The sequence below is a fragment of the Phaethon aethereus genome, assembly GCF_964289735.1.
Source record: "Phaethon aethereus genome assembly, chromosome: 2".
In the NCBI taxonomy this organism is placed as follows: domain Eukaryota; kingdom Metazoa; phylum Chordata; class Aves; order Phaethontiformes; family Phaethontidae; genus Phaethon; species Phaethon aethereus.
The window spans coordinates 38,761,877-38,782,806 of record NC_138582.1 but is presented as its reverse complement, the minus strand read 5'-3'; the positions used below and the strand labels follow the sequence as shown (position 1 = coordinate 38,782,806).

At 39.9% G+C, this 20,930-nt stretch overlaps 1 protein-coding gene across 1 annotated transcript in view; it reads left to right on the top strand.

Moving 5' to 3' along the window:
* Positions 1 to 6,282: 6,282 nt before the first annotated feature.
* Positions 6,283 to 20,930, top strand: part of LOC309417929 (uncharacterized protein C8orf34 homolog) — a gene marked incomplete at its 5' end in the record, with an annotated part of 176,993 nt that continues 162,345 nt past the window's right edge. Inside the window, one exon of the mRNA XM_082015562.1 lies at positions 6,283 to 6,351. Within this exon, the coding sequence (XP_081871688.1) occupies positions 6,283 to 6,351 (69 nt within the window). The remainder of the gene's footprint in view (positions 6,352 to 20,930) is intronic.

The window sequence follows — 20,930 nt, the reverse complement described above, 5'->3', positions numbered from 1 at the left end:
TTCATTTGCCACTGCCATCCACGCTACCAGAATGCCAACAGTGCATAGACAAATGCTCTGTGGCCTGGCAGTGCTACAGAGGGAGGGGAAAGGAACAGTTTGTGAAGGCTTGTATTTTTATGGTCTTAGTCACTACCAAATAATTAAATTACTGTTTGTATCCCTCAGAAAGGAAGAAGAATGTAACTGCCAGTTGGTGTTGCAAGTATTTTAGTTAATTATTTGAGTCCCTGGATATTAATGTAGCTGAACCTGCCTATCCCTCTTTAGGAGGGTACTAAGAGCTCGGCTTAGCAGGCTGCATTGTAGTCTTACCTGGCTTCTTAATAATGCCTGTCTGTAGTCTTCTGTACTGCACTTAAATGGTGAAATCTCAGAGCAGATTTGTCCTTGAAATGTATTTAATATATACAGTCAGGTCCTGTTCTATTATCAGTGTGTTCATAAGTACTGCTACTGTTCCTTTTATTTATGTATTATGCTTGTGTGTAGCCAAACGGAAAGAAAACAACTATAAAAGTGCTAAAAATGGATATAAGCTACAATGAAGTCTTGAAAGAGTAGTGATTTCTATTAATGGTTGGATTGGTAATATGGTATTAACTAAATTTTTCAAGTTTTAGATGGATTTTTCTTTGAATAGGTTGAGAGAAAAGCATTCCTGAATGAACTGTTGGAAGCAGAAAAGTAAACATGATGAATGAAAACAAATTACACGGCCCAGAGAGGTGGTAGATGCCCCATCCCTGGAAACATTCAAGGTCAGGCTGGACAGGGCTCTGAGCAACCTGATCTAGCTGAAGATGTCCCTGCTCATTGCGGGGGGTTTGGACTATAAAGGTTCCTTCCAACCCAAACTATTCTATGATTCTATGATTCTACACAATACATCTGACAGTAAAAGGAGTCAAAGAGGTAGTCACTCATCTTCCTTAAGCACAGTGTGGGTTTATGAATCTTGGGTTTTCTAGTGATTTGCTCTCATCCTTATTGAGAGCCTGAAAATAATGGAGGCTTTTAAGTTCCCAAGGGCTTCTGCCCTGCAGGGAATGGGAAATGTTTTACCCCACAGAGTCTGAGTGTTTGTGGCCAAGATCACAATGTATAAAGGACAAAATACCCAAAACTTAGGTTGAATTTGCTAGGAGAATAATGATGCAAAGGAATCCTTCCTCTTTACAACAAGTCTGAGTCTAGCCCAGGTTTTGAAGTTGTATGGCTCTTCTCTTGGTACGAACAGAAAATCATAGAAAGGATATTCAAGGTTGTCTAAACTCAAGCTGGTGCTTGTGGGGCTATTATCCTTTACTGAGTACATTTAAAAAAACCCCACCAAACAAAAATTGAGTATACCGAATCATTAGCATGAGCCCTCCAGTGACATTACTCCCAGTTCTGTCTGCTAACTTGATACGGGATAAAAGGTAAATTGGATATTTCAGTACAATGTACTAAGATGATTCAATTTCTTTTGACAACATGCTATCTGAGCAGATCCATTTTTAGGGGAGTACTAAATAAAAAGCTAGATGGCAGCTTTCTAGGTCAGGAACTGCTAGACCTCCATTACTTTATACAGCTTGAAGCATTGCAACAGTCAGCCAGTGTGTGTGTGCGTGTCTGTGTGTGTATGTGTGTCTGCTGCTTTAGAAAATTTTACAATAGGGGTTTGTAAAGTTCCAAGGCTATGCTTCAGCAATAAAAAATAATGCCTCATGTATAAAGTGCAGGAACTCAGGGATTTTATTTTCCTGAAGGTAACTTCAGTTGCCTTTTTTTTAAAGTACAAGCATACTTTAAGAACCACATTTAGCTAGCTGTTGACTAATGGCTCTCTTACCTCTTCATGAAGTCGTTAATGACTTTGCAAAGAATACCAAACTCAATAGAAACAGATCACAGTAATGGAGGAAGAATTCTTTGTTATAACATTATTACATTAAAGGACACATTGACAGAATTGAAAGCTTTACAAAGAAAATATCACCAGGTTTTGATAAATACTATAGCTTTTAATGTGCCTGCTAATTTTTCTTTTTTTTCCCCTAATTGTTTTTTGAAAGGTTCACTAAGGAATTTCTGATGATTTTTGATAGCTGAAACATAAAGCACTTAATGGGAGCTAGAAAGCCAAGTAAAGGTCTGTAATAAATTCATATATTGCCAGTATAGATTTCCCTTAAATCTTAACGTCTCTTATGCACTCCAAATGTCATCTCAAAAAATAAACTTCCTACAGAGCATATGGATCAAATTTTAGCCAGCAGGGAAAAAACTGTTGACTTGGCACCAGGTATTTGTGACCCACAGAGTGCCTTTACAGACAGCCAAGTCATCAGTTTCCTTTTCTGCTAGGCAGTGGCAGCTCTGACTCCTGAAGAACACCTTCTTTGCATGTAAAGCCTGGGTATTTTAACTCCAGCAATGATGAACAGGTACTGCTAGTGCATATAACATTGAAAATTCAATGCTCAGCGTTGGAACTGCAGCAATCTTATTCCTGAAAAATGGATGACAGAACTGAAATTATGTAGAATACTATGGAATTACTTAAGGGGCCCCTAGTGTAGTGAAATTCTTGAACTAAATAAGTCAAACCAAAAACAACCTACCAAAACATGCACACTCATCTCCTGGTGAGAATAGCAAAGGATGAGAAAACCACTAACATATGATGGTAATAAGCATGGAGCTCACATATCACAGGTGCAGACAGAGAATAGAGTGTGGTCACAAGCATCTTATAATTAGCTCTGTTCTTTTGTCCCTCGCCCTGTTTTTTTAATTAATCTTGGTTTTTACTTTGTGCAGTGCATATAATTTGAAATCAGGACACCTTTCATGTTTTGATGGCTATGTGCAAATTCTTGTAGGAATTTCTTCTGTTCTTGCAGTTCAGTCCTGAGTGTTACATAGATGTGCATGCTGTATACTGCTCTTTAAAGAAAAGTATCTACAAAATGAAACAAGGATCATAGCATAGCATAATACAGAGTCTATATTTTATTACTTGGGTCGTAATGTAATTTAGTGTTCAGATGCTCATAGGAGGAGATTGCTGAGAGTAATATAGGAGATTGCTGAGAGTAATATAAATTTATGCATATCCAATCAGTAATTTTAATCCAAGAGGTTTTTTTAAATCTGTGAGGCTTAAGTATTGAAAAATGAAAGTTCATTTTACAAGATCTGTTTTGATACCAATTTTAAAAACTAATTTAAATTATCTTAAATTTAAAAAAAAAAAAATCCCTAACATCTGAGAGGACAAAAGGGACATACCCAGCTTTCTGTGCTTATCTGCAAATCACAGGTATTTATCGATAGCTATCTTAGTGTCGCTTGTCTTAAATCTAGCAAAAGTTTTTGTGCTTTCTTGGAAAAAGAGGAAAAACTGCTAACACTGAAGTTCCTTTTCCTACCCTATTGTGTCACCGAGCCTATGCTGTCTGCAGGACGCACCTGCACTCCCGTACTTCAGCACTTGGAGAGTTTTCTGTTAGCTACTGGAGACCTTCAACCAGGAAACTGCGATGGGAAGCTCTTGGTAAAGGACTGTCTGTGTTCATGTCTCCCTAAAGTGTCTAATCCATATCGAAGGATAACCTGTCAGTTAAGTGTTATGGGAGCTGTGGGATTATGAGGTGTGTCTGTTTAGAAAGCTAATTCTGCATTTGGCCTTGGAAGTTTTCCCAGCCACAGGAGGATCGCTAGTGTGTCTTCCAAGCCAACTGGAAAGTCTAGATTATATGTCTGGATGAGAATTGAGAGAGAAAAAAAAAGGTCTAGCAAAATAGGAAGCAAAAATGACAACAGATACCAGAAAGATCCAGCACCCTTGGAGATACTCAAAAGCCATCTGGAAACAGTGCTGAGCAACCAAGCTCTAGACGACCCTGCTGTAGCAGGAGGGTTGGAATAGTCCCTTCCAACCTCTACCATTCTGTGAGTCTGTGGGAGAAAAAAACTACCCACAACCAAAACACAAAACTCTGAGGTTTTAACACTAAGGTCTTGGGATCTAGCTAACTGCACAATATGCAACCATAGATAGTTACACTATCTTTTAAACCTCCTTTAATAAGTTTTCTTTTCTATTTGTATTGCTCATAGCCTTGTTTCTCTTTTTCAGTCCTCTTATTAGTCTACATAGAGAAGTGATAGTTTGCAGGTCCAGGTGCAGTCAGGTCCCAGCAGGTCTGGAAGTACTGCTGCTTTGAAAAGTCAGGCTGTGTACATATGTTCTCATTTTTGGATCATGGGAGGGACGCAATATTTTGCAATGTGGGAGACTTTTGTCTATTGGAGCCCTCTGGCTTCTGGTGAGATTTGTGAAATTTTACAAACATCCTCATCTGATGGGAATCATTAGAGCCACTGTAGAGAACTTGCATCGCTGGTAATTACCCTTATGATTGTATGATCCTGATTAGACTGATTAAACTAGCTTAGCACCATGTTATTTAAGTGGCACTAGGCAAAGCAGTTGTACTTTGCTGGAGATGATATGCTAAAACTCTGAGCTGATATGAATTTTAGAAGACTACCAACACACTAAAAATCCAGATTAAATAAAAAAGGCCATTTCTTAGTGGCTACTATGGAAAATAAACACTGCCTCTCTGAGACTGGGATGAGCAGTGAAACTGAGCATGTTCCAGCAAAACCATCACAGAATTCTACAAACTATTGCTTATGCTACACTTATGTTTGCACTGCAAACTCTCTTTGTAATACACTTACACCTGACCTCCTCCTAGGTAGAGGCATGAGTTTTAGGTCAGTAAGGAGGACTTTGAAGTCAAACAAGTCAATGGCTGTGGGAGCAGAACTCACGATCTTTTGACTCCTGACAAAATTCATCCTTTTCTTTAACGACTTCTGAATCAGGAGAGGCTTGTACTCTTGCATTTGCAGAACACTGCTTGATTGGGAGCAGGCAGTCTGATGCAGCAGATGTGCTGAATGTTCCAAATATTCTTCGAAGCTGTTTTGTGCTTTTAAAAAAAATCTTGTGAAAAAATGTCTTTTTTACTTTTTTTTTTTTAAAAACAGGTGAACACTGGTACAGCAGAATCAGTCACTGCAGAAGAACAGAAGTGTCAAATCCCAAAAGAAGCATGGTTTTGTTTGTTATTCTCTCATGTGAAAGAGAGGAAAAAAAGCTGGTTACGACCCTGCTTACAGAAAAGGTGGGGAACTAATTACTTGAAGTGGAGAAAGAATAAATACTGCTTCTTTGATGTAGCTATTAACTCACTAGTCCCTGAGGCCAGCTGGAAATTTCTCATTTACTCCATCACATTTTGGACGGGATCCCTTGGTTGTTGGAGGCAACTCGACACAACCTGCATGATCAGGGTGCAGCTACATAGCTGCTCAAATTATTGTATTAAGGTGCTCGGTGTTGCTAATTGGGAATTTCATGGGTACCATGAGAAAGGTGGCACTTTAATATGTAAAAAACATTTAAACAAAAATTAAGGAAAAGAGCTGGCCGTAGTTCCTGCACCCCCATTCCCTGCTAGCTGAGCGACTCGCTTCACTCCGCCGGCAACCTTCCACTGGCTGAAGTTTCCGAGCGCCGGCCAGGCCCCTCGCGCCGGGCGGCCCATGGCGCTCGCACCCCGCCGGGGGACTCCCAGCCTGGGGGAGCGAGGGCAGGTTGCCCCGGAGAGCGGGAACTCGGCTCTGCCGGGGTAAGGAGCCCGTCCTCGGGCAAGCATGGGAGCAGCGGCGGCGGGGGACCAGCCCCCGCCTCCCCCCCGCTCTCCTCCCCTTCCCTCCCTCCCGCCTTTTGTGCGCCGGAGCCCGGGCGTTAACGGGCGCCAGCGGCCGCGGCACTGACGGGAGTCCCCGGCCATTGGCTTCGGGAGCGGCGCTGTCGCGAGGGCGGCAGCTCGAGCCGCGGCTGTTCCCGTAACCAAGGCGCTGCCTGGCGCTGGCACGCGCGCGCACACACACACACACACACACACACAGAGCTAGCGCGCGGAGCGGCGCGGGCTCGGGGCCGCCTTTGCGGCTCTTCTCCTCCCTGCACCATGCTCCGCTCCAGGCAGCGCCTGCCCGCTGCTCCCTGAGGGAACACAGCCCCGCGCCCCCCAGTTACCTGAGTTAGCTCCGTCCCGGGCACTTGGGGTTGCCGCCCCTTCGCAGCGCCTCCCCCCGCTCTCGCTTGTAGCAGCCCTTGGGCGGCGGAGGAGCGAGCCGCGAGCAGCCGGAGGGACTGCAGCCGCTACCGGGGGAGAGGAGCTTCGGCCCCCGCCTCCGGAGCTCTTCATGGCGTCTCACCAGCAGACCAGGATCCAAGCCTACCTGGAGAAGAATAAGATCGGTCCCCTCTTCGAGGTAAGGTGCGCTCTTGCCGGCCGGCTCCTCCGCGGCGGGCAGCGGTGGGGGCGGGCGTGCCCCCACGATGGCCGCGGCTCCCCGCGCAGCACAGGTGAGCGCAGGGGCGAGGACGAGTTTGAGGCGCTGCTTCGGTGTCCACCCGGGGAGGGAAAGGCAGCTGCCGGCACCACACGCGTGCCCTCGCGTCCCTGCTCCGAGCAGTCCTCCCCGGCCATCCCGCGGATGTGCCCCGCTTCTTGGCCCCGTCAGGGACGCGCGGGCCGTGAAACAGGTGCCCCTTCGCCCTCCCACCCACGGCGCTGCCCGTCTCGCCTCCGGTGAGCCCCGCGATGGTGGGACGGGCGGCCCGGCCCTGCCGTCCGGCCGCGGGCAGATGCGTACCGGCTCCACTCCTGTGGGCGGTGGCGGGGAGGCGGCTCTCTCAAGCCCCCCCCGTCTCCAGGGCGGCAGCGCTGAGCAGCGAGCCGCGGGGCGTGGGCGCCGCAGGGCCCGCGGGAGAGACGCGAGGCGCTGCCCCTTGGTGGACCGGCTAGCGAGGAGGGAGAGGTGGATGCCTCCCCTCACCGGGAAGCCCGTCCTCTGGACCGGCCACCCAGGGTGAAATCTGTCCTGCGAAAAGTCCCTGTCGATGGTGTTTTCTGAAATTTTTATCTGCAGTCATACACTTGGGAACCGTATTTTTGCTATAGGTTTCCTTGGTCTTACAAAGATGCACTTGCTTGTACTTGTAGATGCACAGATGTGCATATTTTACTATTTCTGTGCAAAAGCTATGAATGCTTAGGATTTAAAAGCGTACTAGAGCAATCGTGGTTATTACCGTTTTATCATCCTGTTTCTCATACCGTTTTTACAGCTAAATGCACACGTATTATACTTTGGCAGTATTATCCCAAGACACAACTCTCTCTTTTTCAGTATTAACTTGTTCTCAGTCAAGCTTACTACGTATGAAATCTCTTTTATTCTGGTGTAGTGTATGTTTTGGGTAGCATTTGCCAACTTCCATAAGAAAGGTTAAAATTTTGCTAGAAAACTGTTCGCTAAGGGTCATTTTTTTGTATTTTGAATGGGCTGAGGCTGTTGTGACAGATTATGTTGGCTCAGTGTCAGAGGTGTTATGTTCATTTTGCAATAAATAAAACCCCGTTTGATGGAACTGTAACTAGGTACTAGGAAACAGCAGGTGATTTTTCTAGTTGTAGAATTCATAGAAACAGAAACGTTTGTGCAGTTCAGTTTAGGAATAAAAGACTGTTCAATCAACACAGATGCTAGGGCTATATAAGTAACTGACTCCTGTATATTTCAATGGGAATTAAGGGTTGTTGAGGAATTAGGCCCTTTACAGCTATCATTTTCTGCTAACTTTTTTTAACCCATTGTTTCACACATTAAAATTCAAACAAACTACTTGACATCACTGTTCTGAGTTGCTGTGTTTTAACCTAGTTTCTCAGTAGTGTAAGATGCTCATCTCCCTTGTTCAAAAAGAGCAGGATGCCTTAGTTATCAACAGTGGAAAAAATGAAGTTGTATTTGTTACAGCGTTCATATATCACTAAATATTTCAGTAATCACTACAATGTAGGAATTTCATTGTGGTAGAAAGAGTCTGTGAAAGGCTTTTTGCATAACCTTGCAGGCTGTCTACAGGTTGTTAGTGCACTCCTGTATACTAGGAAGAGATTTCTGTGGATGTAAGATATAGGGCTGTAGCAGTCATGTAGCTGTTTTAAGTTATTTTAATCCCTAACACTGGGAGGAAGAGGATCATAATTCTTATCTCCTCTACTTCCTGATTAGCTGTTTAAAATCTACTTATGTATTTCATTTTGGTGATGTATTTTTTGTTCTCAACAGTTTTTTGAAGATCTACAACCTGTGCTTGATCTTTTAGTCCTTAGTAAGAGGAAGACGTATATCTAAAGTTGACAGGAATTGATCAAAGACTAAGTATAGGGTGAAGCTTATGCTCTTTACTAGTATTCCTATTGTATATGCATTATAGTGTATCAAGAATACCATGTGTTCACAGTCAGATATATTCACTAACGCATCTGTTTTTCGTGTCTCTAAAAGTTCTGACACATTGAGAAGGGAGACCTGTGCTTCGTCTTGCATTCAGGAACAGTTAGCATTTTCTTACACCACTTCTGTTTTTGATGCTAATTAAGCACCACTTGTCATGGATGACAGCCATCTTTCTTTGCAGTGAGTACTAATTTTCTAACACCAAGTCAGAACAGAGTAGACCTGGATTCAATTTTCTGCAGTGTTATTTGCTGAGTGGGTTGTGACTGTAATTGCTCAATATATGCTTCAAGCCAACATTTTAGGGCGTGCATGAAATAGTATTGGGTAATTGAGGGCAGTCACAGGAAAGACAAAAGTGGAGAGAGGACATGCAGGCTTTTTGAGGTGAAGGCAGGGATGGTGATGCATAAATAGATTGTATTGCATACTTGCGTAATGAATGATCAGTGATCAGGAGGACTTTACACCATAGAGCTTAGACAGACACAGCTGATGGCTGAAACACTCAGCATTTTCCTGATTATGAAGTACAATTCTCCTGCATTACAGTCAAGAGCAGTAGGTGCTGTTAGTTCCTAGTTGGTCATTCTGTTCCAGTTGTTTGCAGTTATCCCAGTAGTGTCTCATTTCTCCGTTCTGTCCTGTATTTGTGGCTTTCTGTTACTGTGGTTAGGGCTCTTTGTGCTTCATTAACCAGCAGTACCTACTTAAGAACATCTGTTCTTTTGGACTTCTTTTTTTTTTTTTTTTTACTTTCAGTGCATGCTGCATATGCAGATGAGTTCAGTTTTATTTCTTTGCTGAAGTTTTATATAGTGTGACGTTTGAATTATCTAAAAGATACTGGTGTAAAAGAGAAGTCTTCAAGAGAAGTGCTGACATGTGAGATGCAGGAAGACTGTAGGCCCTCCCTTGGTTAAAAAGTTGTCTCCATCTCTATAAAGGTAGGAGTAACCTTCTGGAGAAAGAATTAATGAGCTTAGGCTGACTCAGCAGGCGTCAGTCTTCTACGACTACCAGTACCTGTTAACAGATAGTAGGAAGTCCTATCCACTCAGCTATGAATGGTAACACACAAATTCACTTGATTCCAAACATTTTTACTAGTTAAATTCTTATTTATGGCTTAGAGGTGGGAAGGAAGGTGGGTGGGAATTTTTGTGTACATCTGAGACTGTGTCAATTTTGAGATTTAAGACAGATTGCAAACCAACTTTGATACTTCAGTCTCAATTCCCCCTGTTGAACGTAGGTCCTGAAATCATGGTTTTTCAAAACTGTTACTTTGCTGCAGTTTTGTCTTACAGATGCCTAAGGTCTATGCAGGTAAAATTCCTGTGAACATATAGGTCAACTTCTAAGTGCCCCAGGCTGTGCAGGTGTTAGTGCTGCCAGTAAGGTCTTAAATTAACCCCTTTAAATTCTGTCAGGATTCATGAGTTGGCTTATCCTGTTCTGTGTTGGTTTTGTGTGTTGTGGTGGTTTTGGGTTTTTTTGTTTTGTTTTGTTTCTTTCACTTTTAAAAGCTTAGGCATCTTCCTGTAAGAAATTATTGGCATCTGAGAATACTGTGTTTAGACACCTAGTTTAGATTTGAGGAATGCCCTTTAGAAACTCCTCTCTTCTGAGTTTTTTGTGGTAACATGTAGCATAGCACTACCTATTTTTTTTTTAGATTTTTTTGTTTTTACACATTTAACTTGGAATGTAACAAGAATTTTAAATGTGAATTATTTCTGTGGTGAAGCTTCACTGTTGTTTTTTTCCATCTTTCTAAAATGTGAACAGGAGGTGTGTGCCTAAAATTGGCTGGGACAGAGTATTCAGAATCAGCACCCACTCATTTCTGTCTGAGTGAAGTATTGACCCACTTTGCATTTCAAGCATCGAATCCAACAAATTCTTTTTGTGTGTTAATAATCTCAATGAATAATCCTGATGCCTGTGAGTATCCATACATCTAGACTTCCGTACGACTGTATCTCTTCAGCATCCAGTTGTGTTCTCATTTGGGCAACCTGACAGTTACTTTCTGTGAATTTGAAAGCTAGATCAGCATTCTTAGAACAGATTGCAATAAATCTTCAAGACCTCCAAGATAAATGTAGTGGTTTGGAATTTTCTTATTTATAGAACTGCAGCTAAAAAGCATCCGGCAGGTACATTGTTGTTATGCAAACTAGAAGTCTGTAATTTGAGTTACAAAAAGCCAGAATAACTCTTCTCAAAATAAACGTACCAAACCCCTTGTTACCTAAGAATTTTTCTCAAAGTAATGTGGGTTTAGAACTATAATTTTTATTTCAAACAACATAAAGGCTGTGTTCATATTACCACACTTACCTTGTTTTCTTTTAGCGGACAAAATTCCTGAAGCAAATATAATAGGAAATGAATTTTTTTTAATTTATATGTGCGTTTTTTTCTAAATGAGATGGCATTATTAGTGTATATTATGCACTAGCTTCCATTATTTAATTTAAATAAAATTATTATGCTTCTAACGTAAATCTTCACACATCCTAATGCACCTGTTTGGTGACTAACAGTATTTATAGTGCACCTTGTGACTGAGTTAGTGGAAGTTTGGGAGTGAATTTTAGAGTGTGGACACTCTTCTGAAGGAATGTTTGCCCTCAATTCTTAAATACACAAATGTAGACACAGTCAACTTGAGTGTCTCATTTATCAGTTTTAAGATTCTTCATAGTATCAAATTATGTTTTAGGCTGGAATATCTGCAAAGTGAATGATAGGGACGCTCTCAGAGAATTGTTTTCTTCTAAGCTTGCTCAAATAATCTTTTATTTTGTTTTGGTATTATACTTAATTGACTAGATTCTGTTTCTAGGATGAAAGGCTCTGTGTTCTGGATGTTGTAAATTTATATAGAGAAGCATTTAATTTCAGGCAGCTAGATGGAGCCTTTGGAAGACCAAGTTTTTCAGTACTTTGACATCATAAGAATATTTTTAGGTACTGACTGATTACCTAGTGACATTGTTTCACCCTGGCAGTCCCTCTTTCAGAGGAGCCAATACTAGCTGTTTTTCAAAGGATGTGTGGAAACCAGCAGTGATCTAGAAATGCCACAGTGTGACACGGTGGGGGATAGGGAATCATCTTAAGTTCTCTTTTTTTTTTTGTTGCCTGCTACAGTAGGACTTTGGTAGCCTTGATGTGCACTGAAGTAAAAGACCTACTTAAGGGTAATGAAAGTCAAATGGAAAAAATGGTGCAGAAATGTCTTTTGCTTTTAAAAGAATTCATTGCATTCTGATAGTTGCCTTGGTAAAGTTTCTTTAAGGGGAAACAAGTGGAAAACCTCAATTAAAACTATAGACAGACCCTTTTCCATTAACAAATTGTTCATGAGCAATGGCTATATTCTTTTTGCTTGGATTTTATGGTGACCAGCAAGGTACAAAAGTTGTCAGAAACTTCCCTGTGTATGAGGCATTCATAGTTCTCTCCTGTGGAACCTGGGTTTAAGAGAAGATGTTGTTCCTGAATGAGGAAAATAATGTTTTGGTCTTGCTACCTGACTAGTGAATCTCTCAACATTTGAAAGAACTTGGTTTGTTTGCGAGGTCTACTCCTCTTGGAATTTGTCTGAAATTAGTCAAAGGTTTAAAAAAAAAATTGGAAAGAGACAGTGAAAGAGATCACAGATACAGCTATGCATTTGTGTTGTCACAAACATAGATAATAATCATATCAACCTTTTTTCCACAATGGCAAAAACATTACTTTCTTGAAAGGGAAATGTGGCCTTTCTTAATTGCTTTTAAAAAAAAATTCCAACTGGGCACAAAGACACACAAAGAAATAAAAATCAAAGTTACATTCTTTGTCTAATAGTAATAATTAAATTTGAAAAATTGTACCTAAAATATGTAATGATAAAATGAAGGAATCATAATAACTTCCTTCTGTTACATTAATTTTTAATGTTTTTAAACTCTCAAAATGACAATTATTTTGTCTCATTGAGAGGTGGAGCTTGCCATAAAAAACAGCTGGGAAAATGAGAGGTTGTTTTGAATTGAGTTGCTTTCACTATCATGTACCAACAGAGCCTGGCTGCTTAATGCTAAGGTCTAGAGCTATCAGATGTTCCTATTTAAAACAAAATAAACCAAAATGAGTCTAATGTCTTTGCTCTAGGACATGCACTGGGACAATGATGATTTTGAATTTTTGTCTGGCAACTTCTGCAGTACTGAATCAATCTGGATCAAAATAAATCCATTACTACTGCTCTTTTTTCTTTTGGTTTTATCACATTATGAAGTCTCTTCCAAGTTTTGGATGATATTTAATGCATGGTGTTAATTAAACCTGAAGTAAGCTCTTCAGCTGTTTTGTTTCTTTTGATTAATCCAGTCTTTTGGTACAAAGGACAAATGTAAATGTCAAATATTAAATAAAAAAATTTTAATGGCTTTAACTCAGTCTTTAGGTTTTTTTATGTGCTCTTTGTTGTTACTGATTTATGCTTTTCCAAGTGGGCTAGATGCTATACGTATCCCAGAGTTAGCACAATCTCAGCCTTCTCGTTGTTTTGGATCTTCTGAGATGGAAGGGGGCAGCTAGTACCTTGGGCATTTCAGCTAGTACAGGCATTTCTGCCATGTGTGATGTGCTGCTTTAGTGTTCTGGAGCAAGTGGGTTTCTTTGCTTCTTTATCTTGGTGTTGACTAAAAAGACACACATAGAAAGACACTTGTTATTAGTGCTTACTTCTTTTAAAAGACTTACTTTATAAACAGAAGTATTAAAAAATTGAGTTAGAAACATATTATTTAAGAGCATTTTAAGATAATTTTTTTTTGGTTTGCCTCTAATTTTGAACATCTAATCAATATCCATTCCCTTTTTTCAATGTCTTTTCTTCCCACTTGGTCCTTTCCATTTTCTGTCTTCTTTATGTAAATGAAGAGGTGGGGACTGATAATTTCTGATTTTTATTTGTCTAGTGATTGTTGGTTGTTTTTGTATAATGATTTTTTAACTGTTTTTTGTCTTGTCATACTTCATTTTTTTGGGAAAGCATATGTGCTTTTGTACAAGTGAGAGGTAATGGAGGTACTTCGTTACCTCTGGACTTCTGAGGTGGCTTCAGGCATTTTTATATTCACCAATTTCTGGAACAAAGACTACCCAAACCCCTTACTGTCCGTAATATCCAGATAAAAATGAGGTGTTATTGACTGGATTCCGTATTAACCCCCTTGCACAGATGCACACTTTCTTATTCTCCTAGCTGTGAAGTATGAGAGAGGGATAGCTTCTTTGTTATGAGAAGATGCTTCTCTACCTGAAACCATGAGAAACAGTTAAAACTCAGCTGTAAGCAAAATAATTTTCCAGTAGAATTGTTAGGAAGCTGTTGGCCTCCTGACTCAGGCAGTGGGCTGTTTCAGACATTACTGAAGGTGATGAAAAGCAGCACCCATTTGACAGGAAGAACAAGAATTCATGAGTTTAATTCTAGGATGTAGGAAAAGAGCATGATCACTTGAAATGCTATGTGCATTTCATGCACACCTATGCCTTTGCCAAGACAACTCAACATCCATATCTGCTCTCAGTATAGTGGGTAATATTCTTTTGAAAAGCTTGCAACAGACACATTTTTGATAGCTTTTACTTTTATGTCAGGTACGGTATGCCATACTGTGTTAATTTCTTCTTTGGCTACTCAATTTCACTGAATACCGGTTTTTAGTTCCATCCTAAAGTGTTCAGGCAGAGTCAGGCTGAAGTTATGATGTCCCTCAGCTTTCGGTCTTCAGTTGTTTTGGGCAGTTTTCTTTCCCTATTCACATAAAATTCAAGTATCATCTTTGCATTAAGCATAGTTTCCAGTGAAACACCTCAGTTTTGAACATAACTTTGCATAGGACTGTCAGGAAATGTGTTACAATTATGGGAAATGCCCATACAAAATGAAGAATACATGTCAACTTAAGTAGAAGGCTATTTTACATAAGCCACCTCTTATGAAAGAGGTCTATATGGAGAGTGGAAATTGTTACCTTCTTGTCTATTTACATGAAGTATTCTTTCTCGCTTCTCATTTTGCTGGCTCCCTGCAATATTCAATGAGTAAAATCACTCTATTCATGCACCAGATTTCTCTATAACAGCTGGAACAATATGCTTATCAAGCACTTTTGTTGGCTTCTGGAGGAGCTGTTTTCTGGGGCAGGAATCGTGAGAGTTTGGGTCTTTCAGCTGTGTTGGAGCCTTTTTAATTGAATCATTCCTTCTCGTATAGCTTGTTTTAATCCAGACACTCTGGTGGCTTAGTATGCAGAACTGCAGGTTGTGAGGCTGGTCTTAATAGCTAGTTGCTGCAGGTCCTGTTCATCTTCATTGCTGGCTGCCCATTCCTGCCGTTCTTATTCCAGAACGGGCAGTTGTCTCATACTACAATTACCCAGTTTGGGAAGATGAAATAAAATAAAAGGAAGTCTGCAAAGAAGTGAAAAATGTTCAGTTGGTTTAGCTCGGTGCGTCACCATGTGGTCTGATAAGAAGCACGGCATTGGCTCAGGAGAGAAAATGTAGGTAGCCAGAGGGTGAGAGGAAGGAGAGAAGCACAGCTACCTTTTTTTTCCAGTAGTAAGCTGCTAGATGGGTGTAAGTAATCTCCAAATCACTCCATGAGTTCTGACTAACTGCTCAGCTCTGTATACAAGGAGCTTGTGTGTTTAGGCTAACTTCATATGGATCTTGCCTTTTAAAGGTGCAGTTCCCCATAGATCATGGGCCCAGCCCAGTCCCTTCTGTGAAGGGTCATAAGAGGAAATTGAATAATTAGGGAGGATGGCCTAATGAATTAGGAGGAAATGGACCATATAAATACACTGAGTGTGAAAGTGAGAATGGATAGGAAATGGAAAACGATGGGATGACAGAGATTAATGCTACATTGCCAATGCATTATTTTTCTTTTCTATTTTTTTTTCCTTATAATCTCCCTTTTCTTTTTTGTAGTTTCCTAGAGGTAGCATTGGGGGGCACAGATGGGATAAGACTGTATTTTCATTTGAAGGAGAAGAGAGAGGCTAAGATTACTGAATTTCTGTGACTGGGTTTACTGGGATTTCTCAGGCTGAAATGTGTGTGTGCATTTGCACGTGGTATGCAATGCATGTAGACACTCTGAAGCATTGGGACATACCTGAGAATCCCGTGTGTGTTGGACAAAGATCCTGCATGAATGTGGTAGGTGCTGTAAGTTCCTGTTCAGACACATTGTGTTAACTGTACATGTCCAGGCCAGCTGGGCTTGACACGCTCAATACTATGATTCTATGATGTGGCCTGGGTATTTATCTTCCTAAGCATTCTGAAGAATCTCGTGCTTCCTGCCAAATCAGGACAAAGCAGAGATGTCCAGGGAAACACAAGCTGAAGACAAAGTCAAGGTTTGCAGATACAGAAATTCCTCTGGGTGTGCCATCATCAAACACCACCCATAATTATGCTGAGGACGAACTCTGCACAGGACTGATATTGGAGAGAAGGCAGGCTGCAACTTACTCACCAAGTATCCTTTTAAGACACATCCTGTTGCATGATGTAGAGCCCCTAGGGAAAAAAGATATTTCAGAGCTCCTCCTAAGTGTGTCCTGGTTCAGAATAATGTCAGTAGATAATAATGCCTGTAGTCTAATACATGTTGTAAGATAGTGAAGCTATTTGGAGGCAAAGGCTGAATGGAGACTTACCAGTGTGGAGCAAAGAAGGAATGTACAAAGAGAAGACTAAATTGCTAGAGCAACAGATTTAATCTAGATTTTTTTTTTCCTGTGAAGCACGAATACCTGAAAGAAAAAGATAGCAGGCAAAAAAAGGAACAAAGGTAAATAAGAAACTCAAGAGAATTTAGTTTATTCTGTGTTTCCCAATGATAATAGAAAAAAGATTAGAATAATGAAGTTGGCCAAAGTGAAGATCCACTTAACATTTACTTAATCACTGAAGAAAAACTTAAGAAGTCAGGAGAAGAAATAAAATATACAGTTAGGGTACTGAAATGGTGGCCAGTTATCTGGCCGCTGTTCCTATTTCTGCTACTGCTGTCCCACTGCATTATCACATATTATTCTGTGCTTGTGTTTCCCCTTCCTTTGTCTTGTTTATGTGCACAGAGGCTGCAAACACTTCTGGCTCTTACAGTCTTCACATGGTTTAGGAGTTTTCCCACCAAAGCCCTGAGCTCATTATGGCCCTTCTGCTTCCTCTTCTTTCTTTGTGTTGCCTCAGTGCCTGGTAGTGCTCTTAATCCCATTAATTGGTGCAACACATAAAAAAATTGACGACTTCTCCCCTGCTTAGTGTGGCAGTTCGGAGCATTGACAAGTATCAAGGCTGCAGTGCAGTCCATGTGAGCACATTATGTTCCCACAGGGAGCCCTGCTGTAGCTGGTGAGGCCCTGATTTACAAGACGAAGGCCTTCACTCATAACCAGGCAGATTTAGTCTATCATTAAATTAATAGCAATCAAATCATCAAGAAACTCTAATTGGGCAATCACTGTCAGGGCTGGGAAGTTACTTTGGTGTGTCAGAAACAAGCAATACCATACACCAGTGATTTGCAGGCATTATTTTCTAAATAAAAGTATTTGAAAAAAAGATTAATAATGCTTTGGCTGCTATTAAAATAGCTCTACAACCAAAAAACCTATCAGATCTTCTAAAACTACCCAGATCTCAACTTCTAGGAATGAAATGATTTTTTACTTGTCTAAGCCATTGCAGTCTTCATGGTAGAAGTGTCTGATGAGAAATGATGGACAGTTCTAGTAGGTACAATTCGATTATCTGTCCTTAAAAATTACCATTGCTACCCATTTAAAGGTTTCAACTATTAGTACCATAGTGGTTATTTAAATATCCACTTAGGCTCTAGCTTTCTTGTAAAATATGCTCCTTTAGTCCTTTATTTCAAAACCTAAGCCAGAGGACAGCTCGTGGATGTTGCAGGTCATGTCCCAGGTAGGTTAGCCAGGGCATGCTGACTAGATCTGTAGTGACAGTTTACATGGAGTAGATAGACAAAGTGCAAATGACAGTTTTTAGAAATATACCAGTTTTTTGTGTATGTGTTGAAGTTACCTTGTTTGGGCTAGTAAGTGATTTTAATAAGTTAATCCATATAATGTAATTATTAGAACTCGTGTTTTTTGATGACTTCTTTTAAAGCCATTTTCCCTGCTATTTTTTTCTTTTGGAAAAAAATATTTATTCATTAGCATATATTTTTGTGAGAGACCAATATTAATATTTTTATTGTATACTTATGCTTTGCATAATGTAAAAATGGCTTTAATATTGCAATCATATATGTAATTTAGCTAATCTATAACTTACAGAGTGGAAAGTGTATCCTGCTTATGTAAGCTGATACTTATTTAGCTGTCCCCATTATCTCAGACCTACTTTATTTGTGGGCATGATACGATAAGTGTCAGCCTTAAGCCTGTGCAGCCAATGCACTTGGCCTCCCAGAGACCAAACGTAAGTGTCCAACATCCTCTTGTTTCAGAGACTTTTTTTTCAGCTTGGTATTGACATAGCTGTCAGTTTTCAACTGCTCTTTAAAGCTAGTGTGAATGAGGTTTTTCACATTACTTATTTAGGTGAGGATTCTGTAAAGACTTGAGAATGCAAGTGACTTTTTAACGGAACAAATAATGAGTAAACCATGCAACAAATCATGAAGGTAAACTATCTACATGCTTCAGCTTTTTTCCAGTAGCATTAGATACGAATCTGCATATGAAGTAATCTCATTTTCAGCCATTATGTGCTGGTATTATAGATACAAAAGAAAAAGATCAAAAAATATGATTGACAGTTGTTTGGTCACTCATGCTTTAGCTTAAGGCTTCATATATCATATTTTGTGTTTGTCCTCAGGATGCAAGATATGCTACCTTAAATTCCTTCATAATGACACACTGATGAGCAGATGTGAGTAGGTCTGAGAACGTAAAATTTTTGGAAGATAGGGATTGACAGCAATGTACAACTTAGGGCTGAGTAAAAGTATTTTATTATTTTTTATTCGTGTTGACAAACACACCTTCTTTAAACCTTTAAGTTTGATAAATTGTAATGTTTTGTTAAAGCAACCTGTAGCGTTTTTGTGATGATTTGACTTTCACCTGAACTTCCTCATTTGGCTGAATTGCTTGATGGAAATTATAGTTTGGATGCCTCTTAAGCTCCTACAAGCTCTCTCTGTGGCTTGACTATACTGAGAACAAACTGATAAATCCTGTGTGGAAGACATAAGCCTTAAATATCAGTGATATTAATTCTGTCCTCCCTCTTCATGGTTCTCTTTCACATTGGCCAGTAGTGATCACAGATATAAGCCATTCCTATAAAATTAAATCACTACACAGGAATGCAAAAGTAGGATATGTAATTTGGGGGTTTTTGTTTCCTAGAAGTAAGGTCAAAAAAGTCCATTCCCGATGGATAAAAAAGTGAGCTTTAGTATCTGGGTAAAGCAAGCTAGATTATGGCTTTATATTTGAAAAAGAAACCCATGAGCATAGATTGTTATGCCTGTGGTGGTGTTTCTTTCTGGAGATGGTCTATTAAGTTGAATGGCTCTTCTCAGAACCTTCAGAAGAGTGTTTGGCCAAATATTTGGACTGGGAAGAGATGGACATTTATTCACTAGAAAAATACTCCTGTACCCTATTTAAGTCACATTACTCTCTGAGTTCAGCGTTAGTTAAACCCCAGATATTTTGAGGCTTTTTCCAATTTAAAAAATTTTGAAATAATTGGAAGCATTTGAATTTAAGGTGTTGCAAATAATAGCTATTATACTGCAAAAGTGCTTGAAAGGGTTTTTTCATGACTACTGATACAGTTTTTTTGTCTAATATTTAGGCATATGAAAATTTACTGTAGTGTTCCACAAAATGGGATCTTGCGATTCTCTTAAGTCCTTATAATAACAAGTACTATTATAATAATCAAGAAGCCTTTCTCACAGCATCCTTTTGCCCTACATTCAGTGGAACATTGAGTTTATATCTTCTAGTTTTCTTTGATATCAAAAGATTTTGTGAGCCTGATGTATATCAATACAATATATATGTATATATATTTGTGGGGAAAGGGAATGCTTTCTATGCCTCCCACCAGCTGGATGAATTTTGCATTTGATCCAATACTTGAGCATTATTTTTACATTTTATACAAAACCTGTTCAAATATTGACATTCAAGTTGAAAGTCAAGCTGAATGAGTGTTACAGAATGTGTTTTTAAAGGTCTGTGTGATTAATGCAATATATATAAAAATGAACTACATTAAGTTTGTATGAGCAATTATAAACCTAACTTTCAAATGTTTGTGGTGTGGTTTGGTTTTTTTTCTTTTTTTTAACTTTGAAGCATTCTTTTGTGTTTACATAGGAAATGAGATTTGAAAAACAAACATGAAATTTATCCAAATCAAAAATGAAGAGGACAAAAACCAGTCTGGAGCGGAGTCTGCAGTGTTGGTGCAGCTGTATAGTGCTGAGTGTTTAGAAACATGCATTTGGCATGGGACCATCTCTTCTGTTAAACATGTGCCTGGCTGTAATCCATCGTATCTGGTATCTGCCGTATGTTGTCAACGAAGTTTGATATTTTCCTGTGTAGGAGACAGCAGATACACTGTCCTTTCACTTCTGCTAATTCATCTTTTGCTGAAGAAAAGAGTCATTTTCTGGGGCTCTCCTTTCTGGGCATGGTTGTAGGACATCCAGCCTCTGAGGAGGAAGTATCTTGTCTGAGGTGAGTCTTCCAGTGACTCCTGTGCAGAAGTTGTATGGGTATCTGTTCTTCCTCATGGTGCTCCAGAGGAGAGGGCACTCTGCAATACACTGAGTCTGGAAGGCATGGGCGTAGGGCGAGAGGCTTCTGTCTCTTCTGGTGGTGATCAGGTCTCCCTCTGATTTGTAACATCACTCCTGTAAATGCAATTGTGCAGTGGTTAAAGGTATTTTTTAGCTCTGTGATTCCAGTAGCCAAACCTGACAAAAAGTCATTCAAGTAACAGTCCGGACAGGATGCTGTAGATGTGTTGCATCACTGGGAATTGATGTTTGGATGTGGAAATAGTACAGTTAATGCAGGACTATCCTGATAGAAGTTTTCAGATCAAATCTTTGACATTATATCCTCCAGGATTAAAATGAAACACAGTATTTCTTAAATGAACAAAACTAAGTGTTAGTTAGATATCAGTGCTGTTCTTGATATGACTACTGAATTATGCCTGCCATGTTCTGCCTTTTCATGCTTTTTAGAGGATATGGTGGTGTCTTTCTCTCTGGGTATATTTCAAGATGTGCAAAAGGAACGTAATAGGTTATCCTTCCTATATGTAGTTAAATAAATTATCTGCTGAGAAACTCCACTATCTTTATATTGTATTTCTATTTGCTGGCTCAACAAAGAAAAGGTATTGTATTGTGCTAGAAATTGTCCAGACATATTGCAAAGGAG